Consider the following 11,900-nt stretch of genomic DNA (forward strand, 5'->3'; position numbering starts at 1 on the left):
TTGTTATTAGTTTTCTCCAGGTTATCCATTCAAAGAGGAGTCAGGTGGAATCTCAATGTTGTTGTGATTTGCATTTCTTTTTGGCCAGAGAGGTTGAACATCTCTTCATTTGTCTGGTGGTCATTCTTATGTATACTTTGGAGAAAGCTCTCTTTAAGTCTTTAGTTCATTTATTAATTGAGTTGTTACTTCTTTGAGAGTTTATTATTTTTTTAAGGTCTAAGAATACTTTCAATATGAGGTCCTTTTCTGATGCGTACCTTGTAAAAATCATCTCTCATTCTATGGATTTTCTATTTATATTATTAGCTAAGTACCTGTTTTTATTTATATAACATATATAATTTGTGGGTTAACTAAATGCAGCATCTGACTAAGGACAGCTATGACTGGAAAAAAGTAAACTTGTTATAATAGAAATCATTCAAAATTCATTCAATTTCACTTTTTTTACTTTTATTAACATTTTGCTTTTCTTTTTTCACTTTTATTCACTCTCTTACTCTATAATGTATATTTTGAACTCCAAAATATATTCTCCAGGTTCCTGAATGAAGTTCAACAGAATTGTAAATCTAAAAACGAATTCATGTCATTTCTACTTCTCAATTAAATGTTTTCAATACTGCTGTAACAAAGTCAGTATCGAAGATTCTTTTTGATATTATCCCAACAGTGTCAAAAACTAGATATCACAACATAAAACAGCTCTTGTTTTCTTATTTGCAAGAACTAGATTGAGTTTATTCTTAAGTAAGTATTAATTGAAGTTCTATGACTCTAGGTTATAGAAACTTAACTATATATTAAGCATAGACAAAAATTTCTAAGTATCATCATGTAAATGCTAGTGATGGTGGCTCACTCCTATAATCCTAGCTACTTAAGAGGCTGAGATCTGAGGGTCATAGTTCCTTGAGACTCTCATTTCCAGTAAATTACAAAAAAAAAATGAAGCTGGCAGTGGAGCATTGGGTCAAGTGGTAGAGTGCTAGCCTTGAGCAAGAGAAGTTCAGGGACAGCCCTGGGCTCCCAGTAGTGGCCCCAGTATATATACATGCATACATACACATGTATATACATATATAGCTTATGATATATTATCATATATTATTGTCATACATATATTTTTTGTGCCAGTCCTGTGCTTGAGTTCAGTGGCTGAGCACTGCCCCTGGACTTTCTCAAGGCTAGAGCTCTACCACTTGAGCCTCAGCACCACTTCCAGCTTTTTTTTCTATATATTTGGTACTGAGGAATCGAACCTGGGTCTTCAAGCATGCTAAGCAAGCACTCTACCACTAGGCCAAACTTAATAGCAACAAAAGCCATATAATGAGTGATTGTTGTCCTTAATGTACTATGTTATCTCTCATCTCTTTTGCTGTTCCTTGGTTATCTCATATTGTTAACAATATTTCACCTTGTTATCTGGTGTATTTTATATATGCTTATTTGAAATTGGATAGGGAAGGGGGAAATCAAGATGAGTGGGGTTGGGGGAGGGGAAATGGGGACCGTGTCATGAGAAAGGGTATTAATGTTTGTGAAGTTATGCACCTTCTATCTGGTGAATATAATGTAACCCTGCTACTAATTCCAATAAAAATATATGAAAAAAAGCATTTTTTAGTCTCGTGATTAGTAAAAAGCTACCTTACATTACTCTGACTTCAGAAATATTGCATCTGAACAAAGGTAGCTTACACAGAATGACTCTTTTACTAGCAACAAGTAATTAATTGTGGGTCTTTATGGAGAATTCATGATACTCATTTTTAAAGAAGAGGTGTTGATTTACATTTCAGAATTATCAGAAAATGGGGACATGGATTTTGTTTGCCTGTTTGCTGGGAGCAGCCTTCACTATGCCCGTAAGTGAATTATCCTTTAGCATGTCTCTGTCCAGTTTTACATATTTGGAAATAAAAATTGATTTGTAAATGTCGTGGCTTATAATATCACACAAATATTTAATTTTTTGTGTGTGGGTCATGGGGCTTGACCTCGGCCTGGATGCTGTCCCTAATCAAATCACCTCAAGGGGGTACCACCCTACCCCCTGGGCCTGGGCGTTGTCTCTGAGATCTTCAGCTCAAGGCTACCAGCCTACCCTTGAGTCAAGCCCCACTTCCTGTTTTCTTAGAAGGTCACTGTAGATAAGAGTTTCAGGTCCTTTAGTGCCCAAATCATCTTTGAACCTTGATCCTCAGATCTTAGCCTCCCAAGTAGCTAGGATTACAGGCATTACAGGCGTCAGCCACCGCGCCGGCAAAGCAATGCCTTTTTTTTTTTTTTTGGTGGGTCATATGGCTTGAACTCTGGGCCTGAGCGCTGTTCCTGAGCTCAAGGCTGCCGCCCTACCCCTTGAACTACAGCCCCACTTCTAATATTAAATGTTTTTGTGTTTAATAATCATCTAAGGTGGTCGTTAACATTCTTTTTTTTTTTTGCCAGTCCTGGGCTTGAGCTCAGGGCCTGAGCACTGTCCTTGGACTTTCTCAAGGCTAGAGCTCTACCACTTGAGCCTCAGCACCACTTCCGGCTTTTTTCTATGTGTGTGGTACCGAGGAATCGAACCCGGGTCTTCGTGCATGCTAGGCAAGCACTCTAACACTAGGCCAAACTCCCGCCCCAACATAGATTCTTTTCATTCTAATTTTCTCTGGACTATTGGAAATAGTATTCAATTAACATCACACATTTTAAACATATCAGAACATTACTTTCTCCCATAAATATATGTAGACATATAATTATTACAAATTAAAATAAACAGATGTAATTAATTATTCAAATTCTGTACAGATGAGAAGTACTGAGTAAACTGGTTTCTATTTAACTACCATTCAGGACATTCTGTTGAAACAATTATCTTTTAATTATGGGGCTATTAAAATTTCTCTATTAAGGAATTTACTTCCTGAGCTATGTTCCAATTCCCAGAGGTCCTAATAATTCTATTAAGCAAGTGGCTTGTTTTAGCACAATTGCCTGGAATCCTGCAATATGTGAAATGTACAGGAATTATTTTACATTTAAATGTATCAACAGCCAACCAGAGAATTTGAATATATACCGCTCTGTTGGTTACTCCTAAGACCAACCTGATTCTCTACTTTCTTGAAATTCTACACTCTGAAAGATGACTACATTCAAAATTCCACATTTTCATATTCAGAGCTTATACTGAGACAATATTGAAAAGATAATTACTGTAGTGAAACCATTTACAGTTGAGTAAAAGTAAGTAAGCCTTGTGGGATACTGTAGGATCAAGCTTGTAGTCCTAGTTAATGACTGATATTAGAAAATGTGCAGTTTGAGGTCAATCCAAGCTGACAAGTTGGTGAGATCACTTCAGAAATCCATGGATCGGAGCAGTGATGATGCATGCTGGTTACGCTAACTTTATAGAAGACTGAGATTTGTAGGATCAAAATTTCAGGTCCTCCTGGACAGGAAATTTTGCAAGACTCCCTTTTAGTGCACTAAGCTGGGGGAATGGTGGTATGGTATCCCAGCTAGGACAGGAAGCCGAAGGATAACTATATTTCAGGCATGTTCCTGGGCAGCTGGCAAGACTTGATCTGAAAGCAACCAGTACAAAAATGGGAGAATGCCATTGATTATTGTTACAAACTGTATAGAAAGCCTAACTCCCAGAGTGTAAATCAAATACTACAAAAATAGAGTAAATAAATACTCACAAAAGATGACAAACTTAAAAGAAGACAATAGGGTCATTTGAACAATATTTTCTGCACAAAATCCTCTTTTTTTGTGTCAACTACATCCCAGGATCACTTGGTGAACATGTTATTGATTGCAGAAAGTACATATTTATACTGTTTTTATGTGAAACTTTAAAAGTTCTGCCATACAAGACAGAGACATTATTAAGAAAAATTGACATATACTTTATAAAATACTTTATATTTTTATATATTTTATATACTTTATATTTTATACATTTATTTATTTCCATTTTACTGTGTCTTTTCTAATGTTTCTTTAATTCCATATTACATGCTAGCAATAAGAAATGCTTTTCACACTTAAGCAATTAAAAATAATTTGAAGATCATTTGTTTCCTTCTATGGATTTTTAAACTGCATAATAGAATTATGCCTTTCTCAACATGGAGGGAGTTTCATCAATGGATTGGTGAGTGGATCTAGTAGCCTTTTCCCTGATACCAAAGAAAATGAGTTCACTGGAGAATAGTTGTATATTCTTACAATGATGGCTCTGCTTCCAGGTCCTCCACTAAAACACTTTCACTCCTAGAGAAAAGTGTTTGTTTCTTACTTAGCTTCTTTAAAAGTGGAAGGCTTCTATTTCATAGCATACATAGTATGAGAAGTAGACCTTCATATATAGTCTATATGACATAGATATAAAAGTTGCATCTCCTTTAATATTGACAATTGATACTGACTTCCACTCTTTTTCCCTCCTTTTATTTTTTTGTATTATTCTTTCCCCTCTGCTATAAAAGCTACCACCTCATCCTGGGCACCCTGGTTATATCAACTTCAGCTATGAGGTAATTTTTCTTTTTTACTAATTTTAACTATGTTAATAGTGCCCACAACATTTTTTAATGAGTGCATTGATTCTTAAGAGATTTCTGAAGTGGTCATCCTTTTTCACTTCCCACCACTTGTCTCCAAGTTTATGTCTTGATGATTCAGGCTTTCTTTGTCCTCACTCTTATATAGGGGTGCTCTGATTCAACTTTTCTTTTTAAAATAGCAAAACATTTTCCAGGCAGACTTCTTGGTAGCCATAAAGTAAGTCTGAATTGAAAAGACTTGTTCTGGTCCACTTGTAAAATGTGGGGATGACTAAGATGTTGAAATTTCTAGGCAGAAAATTTCTGATTCTAACTTAGCAAAAGTGTCTCTCTTTAGCTTTGATGAACAAGCACAGTGATGGAAATTGTAAGAGCTTTGGAAATTGAGGTTGATGTCTTATCAGACGTACGCTAAAAAAACTACGCTGGTGACTTGTGCATATAATCCGAGCTACTCAGGAAACTGAGATCTGAGGATCACGGTTCAAAGCCAGGCCAGGCACTAAAGACCATGAGACGGTTCAAAGCCAGGCCAGGCACTAAAGACCATGAGACTTCTATCTCCAGTTAACCACTAGAAAAACCAGAAATAGTGCTGTAGCTCAAGAGTAGGCAGTAGCCTTGAGCTGAAGAGCTCAGGGACAATGCCTAGGTCCAGAGTCCAAATCCTACAAGCGACAAAAAAAAATTTAGAAGAATGGACATAATGATAATTTTACTGGAAAATAAAACACACATGCAAATCAAACTTGAGTAGTTAGTAGTTACAAACCTGAGGCTACTGAGAGGCTCAAATACATTACCCAAGTATCTGTTTGGACATATGACTAATCTCCTTACTACATACAAAGCTGAATAAAATGCTAGTGTCTCAGAGAAGATTTTTCTGTTAAATTTTTGAAAAGTTAACATACTCTACCAGCAAATCTGTTTTGAGGATAAGAGAGAGCATGTACACGTTTTCTGCTTCCCCCACCATTGTATGATCAAATAAAAAGAGATTAAACTAAAATGTCATAATTCTGCTTATTTGTTTTGTTCTTGCAATAAAGGACAAAAGTTGTTGAAAGGTTCTACTACTTTTATAACGTTTGACAAGCTAATAACCCTCTTTAAAGCCTCAGAACCTTGTCCATACATGTGAGGGTGACAGCAGTGACCTCAGAGTGTGTGAGAAATAGTCACATACTCAGACAAAATAAACAGAACTGGGCCAAGGAACCTAACAGTAATCTTAAGGCAGGAATAAGATAAGTATTTAGCTTATATTATACTAAATTTAATTAATTAAATGAACTTTAATGTTTCTCCCAAGGTGCTTACCCCTTTAAAATGGTACCAGAGCATGATAAGGCAACCGGTATGTAGATGTGTTGTTCTTTACTCCTTTGAAATTGAGAGGATTTTGAATTTCTTAAATGGCTATCCTGTCTGCCTATAGACACTAAGATTTTGCTTGGTAAAAAGTCGTATCTATGTGCATAGGTATATTTGTGTAAGGAATGGAATAGAATGTCTAGTACACTGCTACTTCTCCAGTTGGAAATCAACTGAGCCGATGGTAAACCTGACTCTCTGTTTCTCACCAGTATCCTTCCTATGGTTACGAACCCATGGGTGGATGGCTGCACCACCAAATCATCCCCGTGCTGTCTCAACAGCATCCCCCGAGTCACACCCTTCAGCCTCATCACCACCTCCCCGTGGTGCCAGCTCAGCAGCCCGTGGTCCCCCAGCAGCCAATGATGCCAGTTCCTGGCCACCACTCCATGACTCCAACCCAACACCACCAGCCAAACCTCCCTCCATCCGCCCAGCAGCCCTTCCAGCAGCCCTACCAGCCCCAGCCCGTTCAGCCCCAGGCTCACCAGCCCATCCAGTCCCAGCAGCCTCTGCACCCCATGCAGCCCCTGCCACCACAGCCACCTCTGCCTCCGATGTTCCCCATGCAGCCCCTGCCCCCCATTCTTCCTGATCTGCCCCTGGAAGCTTGGCCAGCAACAGACAAGACCAAGCGGGAAGAAGTGGTGAGTATACCTCCAAGCCACTAAAAGGCAGACCTTGGGCAATGGCTCTGTGCGATGGGCCCCACAGTCATAAATTTTCAAATAACCTAGGGCATAAAGTGTAGAAACCACAGGTTTCTATTAAGCCAAATTATGTACTATTGAATGTTATTTCATAAAAGTTTGTGTACATAACAATCGTATTGCAGGTTCAAAGCCTACTTTGAGTTCCATCCACAATACCAATTCCGAAGAGGTTGGGGGCGGGGAGCGTGGGACTTGAACTCAGGGCTTGGGACCTGGGTCCCTCTGTTTTTGTTTGTTTTTTGTTTTTTTCCTCTCAAAGATAGTCTCCTGAGTAGCTAGGATTACCAAGTGTGAGCCACCAGCACCCGACTATGTTTTTGTTTTTAAAAGCCAAGTATCATCTTTGAATCTTCATAGTTTACTGTCCAGACCCTGATAGAATTTTGTGTAAATGCATTAGTAAGGGGACTTGTATGTGTGCAGTGTATGAAAAGGAAAGATATGAAAGCACTTTAAAAACTTAACGTTTCTTTCTAAAGTTCTTTAACATAGAGATAAGCCAGAGGAGCTGAACACAGAGGAACGTTCTTTCAGAGTTCTGTCATTAAACTGACCTTTAAAAGGAATCACAAATAAGATTTGTTAAATCCTTACAGGTTTTTGCTAAATTAGTGGGACACAATAAGTAAAATGGCCATCTATTGTTACAAACCCTCAGTTTTATGTGTATGAATATGTAGTCTGATAATTCATAAATATGATTACTGTCATGTTAGCAAGAAGCAGAAGCAGGTGAGATGGAAATGACATTATGGAGGTGCCCAAATGCTCTAGGCTTTAATTCTGACTTTACCCTCTAAAAAGAGAAATAGATACAGATTATTTCAGATTTATGAGTATTTAACATTTCTTTATAATATGGGAAAATACTGGAACTAATTATTTCAATGCTCTGTTTAGAAAAACGTTACCAATCAAGAATTATATGGGGCACATGTAGAAATTGTAACTTACACAAATACACTTATGAAGAATGTAGGACAAAATTGTCTAAAAATTTTTTGTATTCCTCATAAGGAATAACTATACTCTTAATATATAAATAAGGTTTGTCTTTATTAATATTCAAGGCCCTGAATTCTGTTTTATATCTCATCAATATTAGAGAAATATGACTCTGAATTGGCATTTTTAATTTTAGAATTTCTATACATGTAAAATTTGCATATAACTCCGTGTTTAGAGTTGTTTATGTAAATGAAATAATTACATCACTGATACATATTCAACAATATGTTATCAATATAATATTGTTATAGATATTAAATATTCTGAAAGTAAGACTATCTTTTTAAATATATCATACTGAATGACTGTGTGATTGTAAAGACACTTTGTATGTAATAGATTTCAAATTAAGTTGGAACATATACCTTTAAACAATTAAACATACACATTTTAGTCAGGCACTGATGGCTCACGTTTGTAATACTAGCTATTCAGGATTCTGAAGCCACTTGGGCAAGAAAGTCTGTGAGGCACTTATCACCAATAAACATGTGTGTGTGTGTGTGTGTGTGTGTGTGTGTGTGTGCGCACACGCATACATATGCAACTGTATGAATGCATTCATATATTCTTCTATATATAGTTTTATGGGAAGATGTAAATTAACTATTCCTTTTCTTTTTTCTGTATGAATGCATTCATATATTCTACTATATATAGTTTTATGGAAAGATAAAATTAACTATTCCTTTTCTTTTTTTCAGGATTAAAATTCAGGTGCTTTCATGAATAAAAGATGAAAACAACTTACCATTATCATTAGTTTAGGAATTCTGTGATTAAAGTACATATGCCAAGAAGTCAATAAAGTCAATAAAATGACTTTAAAAGTATTCATGTATTATTTTTCAATAAAGTTTTGTGTTGTGAAAAAGTGTAACTGAAGAGTTATAAATACGTATTTGGTAAGAACTCTCCTAAATTTGAATTGGACATAGAAAATAGTCACCAATTAAGAAAAAAAAACTCCAAGCATATAGGCTTAACGTATTATTGATCATAAACATAACTCTACATTAGAATCATATCTATAAAACTTTTATATTGGGAAAGAATGAATATATAATTCTTTCAAAGAATCCTCAGTAACAATTGAATAACCCACCTTCATAAAACTCATCTCACCAAAAATTATTCCATGTCAATTTTGTGAGTGAAGATTGAAGTGCATCTGACAATTTTGGTGGCACAAGCAAACTTCCTCAAAATACACTACTTAAAGAAAAAAAAAGATTTTTGATATGAGAAACTAGGTCTTTATCCAGTTTGATAACATAATTCTCATGAAATAATTAAGAGGAAAATTAATTTTAGGAAAATGTGCTAAAACAAATATCAGATATATAACCTGAGGATTAATTTATTTAAATGTCAGGGTGATGTATAGAGGGGTTACAGTGACATTCATCAGGGAGTGGCTTCATTACCTCTCATACATTGTTACCCCATCCCACGTTTCTGAGGATAAATTACAACATACATAACCATACTGTTCAAAAACACGATTATAAATATATATATGCATACACATATGCATGTAAGCACATATACACAAAACCAATGGGCAACGGAAAAAATCAGGAAATGAAAGTAAAACCTTTCGTCAGATAAATGAAAGTGAACATATACCATATACCATTTACGATAGAGCAATTGCACTTAGTAGTGGTTAGGGAAGTAAACTATGATTGAGGCCAATGTTAAACAACACTAAAAGCTGTAAGAGAGTGAGAGATAAAATTTACCACCTGCATCATGGCACACAGACATCAGTGTTCTGATAAAACAGTATGCAGATAGAAGCTATGTATCATCTGGAAGGACTGAACTTTATAGATGTGTAAGAGAAAATGAGTGGGATGCTAAGATCAGCAAAGTAGAGCACACGAGAATCCTCCAACAGAATGCCTTCAAGTCAAGGTACAACAACCACAAGAAAAAAAAGATGATTGCCTAGCAGATTTATTGTCTAGTCCTGCATCAAACTTTACCTTGTTGTGGCTATCAAACCACTACACACAGGAAATTGATGTCCTTCCCTTGTGTATCAACGAGACTCTCGGGCCCTCTCTTAGCTCCCTCTTTACTTGCTAATCAAGTGATCGAACACCCAAAAAGCTGTTCAAGAAAATGGCTGTGACCAGGAGGAAGAACTGGGGGTCTTGGGTCCTGTGGTGGGATGGGGAAAGACCCTTCTGTCTAGGACATGCACAATCTCTAGTAAGAAAAGTGAACTCTCTGCATGTAAATTTGGGTGGCAGCTGAGACAGAGACGGGCATGATCACAACAGTCAAGATCACTCAGGGAACATGTCTGGCCATCACCACATTCCACACGCTCAAGGCCTCTGGGAATTTTGGTGGAAATACAGCCACTCTTGCCAGGGACTTAACAGGGCCATGCATACTCCAGCTGCAATGCCTCCAGTGTCGCTATGGGAGCAATTTGGATGCAGCACCAATGTTTTCCGAATTGCCAGACATGCGTACAAAGAACCTAGGGAAATTCCACAAGCAATGCCAGTCGTTCATAGTGACTTTCAAAGGCAAGGGTGAGCTCAGCCTTCAAACAGTGCCCTATTCAACACACACCAGTTAACTGCCAACATCAGTAGCTTAGACAAAAGTGAAGTATCTTCTTCCTCTATGTCAGTGGGTTTCCTTTCTTCCCTATTGAGTTTCGAGTTGTCTTCTCATCCCCCACCTTTCTTGTTTATCACTCTACTATTACTACTTCTACACACAGCAGACTTAGAATTTCTACATTTGTCTCAGAGGCTATTCTCTCCTTTGTTCTGTAAGCCCCTCAGCTTCCTATCCTTTCTTGGGGAAGAGTTGTTCCTTAAAAAATAATTTAAGTATCCAGTGGCTACTGACATTTTTAAGCTATTTAACAAAGTACTTTATGAAAGCAATATATTTTGATCAGGGTCGTGTTGATGATTTTGTGACTGTGTGTGTGTGTTTGCGTCTTCAGTGTGCTTTCTCTGCCTCTTTGGTAGTGTAGATGGAGAATCAGGAAGAATGCTCACTGAAGATACTCCACATGAAAACGGAAAGCAGTAAATGTCCCAATGCATCACACAAATCACACCAATCCCGAGAGTTAGGCAGAAAAAGGCATTTCGGCAAAGTTCAAAACTGACTTTGAAAATACCCAAACTGCTGAAATGCCAGGAAACAATCCCACTAAATTTTGGAACTCTATTGTTTTCAGGACACTATTTTGGAACTTTTTATAACCATTTATTTACTCATTCATTCATTTTATTGCCAGTACTGGGCCTTGAGCTCAGGGCCTAAGAACTGTCCTTGGGTTTTCTCAAGGCTAGAACCCTACCACTTGAGCCACAGCACCACTTCTGACTTTTTTCTATGTGTGTGGTACTGAGGAGTCGAACCCAGGTCTTCGTGCATGCTAGGCGAACACTCTACCACTAGGACAAACTCCCGGCCCAATTTTGGAAATTTTGATTGAAAACTGGACTTGTAAACCTAATGATGTACTTGCTCTCAAATCATGATCACCTTGTTTTATTCATGTGCAGGTATTTGCTAGCTTTCTGTTTTTCTTGCAGTAAGATTAAGTACTTCCGGAGTCCTGGAGCTGTATAATTCCCTCGACTATACAGCTGCCTGGACATCATGCCTCCAGTCTTCAGTGTCTATCTAGCCCCCAAGAAGAGACTGACAATAGGGGAAAATGACTAGTATTTTACATTTTCCAGAAGCCACCTCAGTTGCAAGAAGAATTGGGAGAATCGCTGCTGTCTCTTTGCCTCTCTGTAATCAGATAACTCAGTCTTGAATTTGATCTCTCACAATTAGGGAACACAGTGCTCCCTGCCCATCCTGTCTCCTACAAGCCTCACAGTTGTTCCAAGAATAGACACACAGGCCAAGGGGAGGACGCTGGACAGCTGCTTCTGGTCAAAGATCTGTCATGGACTGAAATGAAATGCAGTTTTCCAGACAAATCTTCTCTTGGCTGTAGCCTGTTCTAATACAGGTATAGCAGTAAAACTGTACAATTCCCAAAGAGGAAAAAGATGATCTGTTGTATAGAATTTAGTACTCAACAGTTCCTTCTGTAAATCCATCTGATTTATGCTGAAGGCAGGCTATTTTTATTTAAGCAAAGCCTAGTGTTTTATCACCACTACACTGCCATTTTTTTTATGGGAAGGATTATTTTCACAAAATTGAAGACAGGCTAACA

At 37.4% G+C, this 11,900-nt stretch overlaps 1 protein-coding gene across 1 annotated transcript; it reads left to right on the forward strand.

Annotated features, from left to right (window-relative positions):
* Positions 1-1,820: 1,820 nt before the first annotated feature.
* On the forward strand, positions 1,821-11,354 carry LOC150040317 (amelogenin, X isoform-like). The gene is made up of 7 exons (XM_090327348.1): positions 1,821-1,874; positions 4,503-4,550; positions 5,896-5,940; positions 6,170-6,607; positions 7,390-7,405; positions 9,943-10,233; positions 11,260-11,354. Exons 1-7 carry the CDS (start codon positions 1,821-1,823, stop codon positions 11,352-11,354), a joined length of 987 nt encoding a protein of 328 aa, XP_090183474.1.
* Positions 11,355-11,900: the final 546 nt, after the last annotated feature.

This window comes from Megascapheus bottae, chromosome Y, assembly GCF_031878675.1.
Source record: "Megascapheus bottae isolate mThoBot1 chromosome Y, mThoBot2.hap1, whole genome shotgun sequence".
NCBI lineage: Eukaryota > Metazoa > Chordata > Mammalia > Rodentia > Geomyidae > Megascapheus > Megascapheus bottae.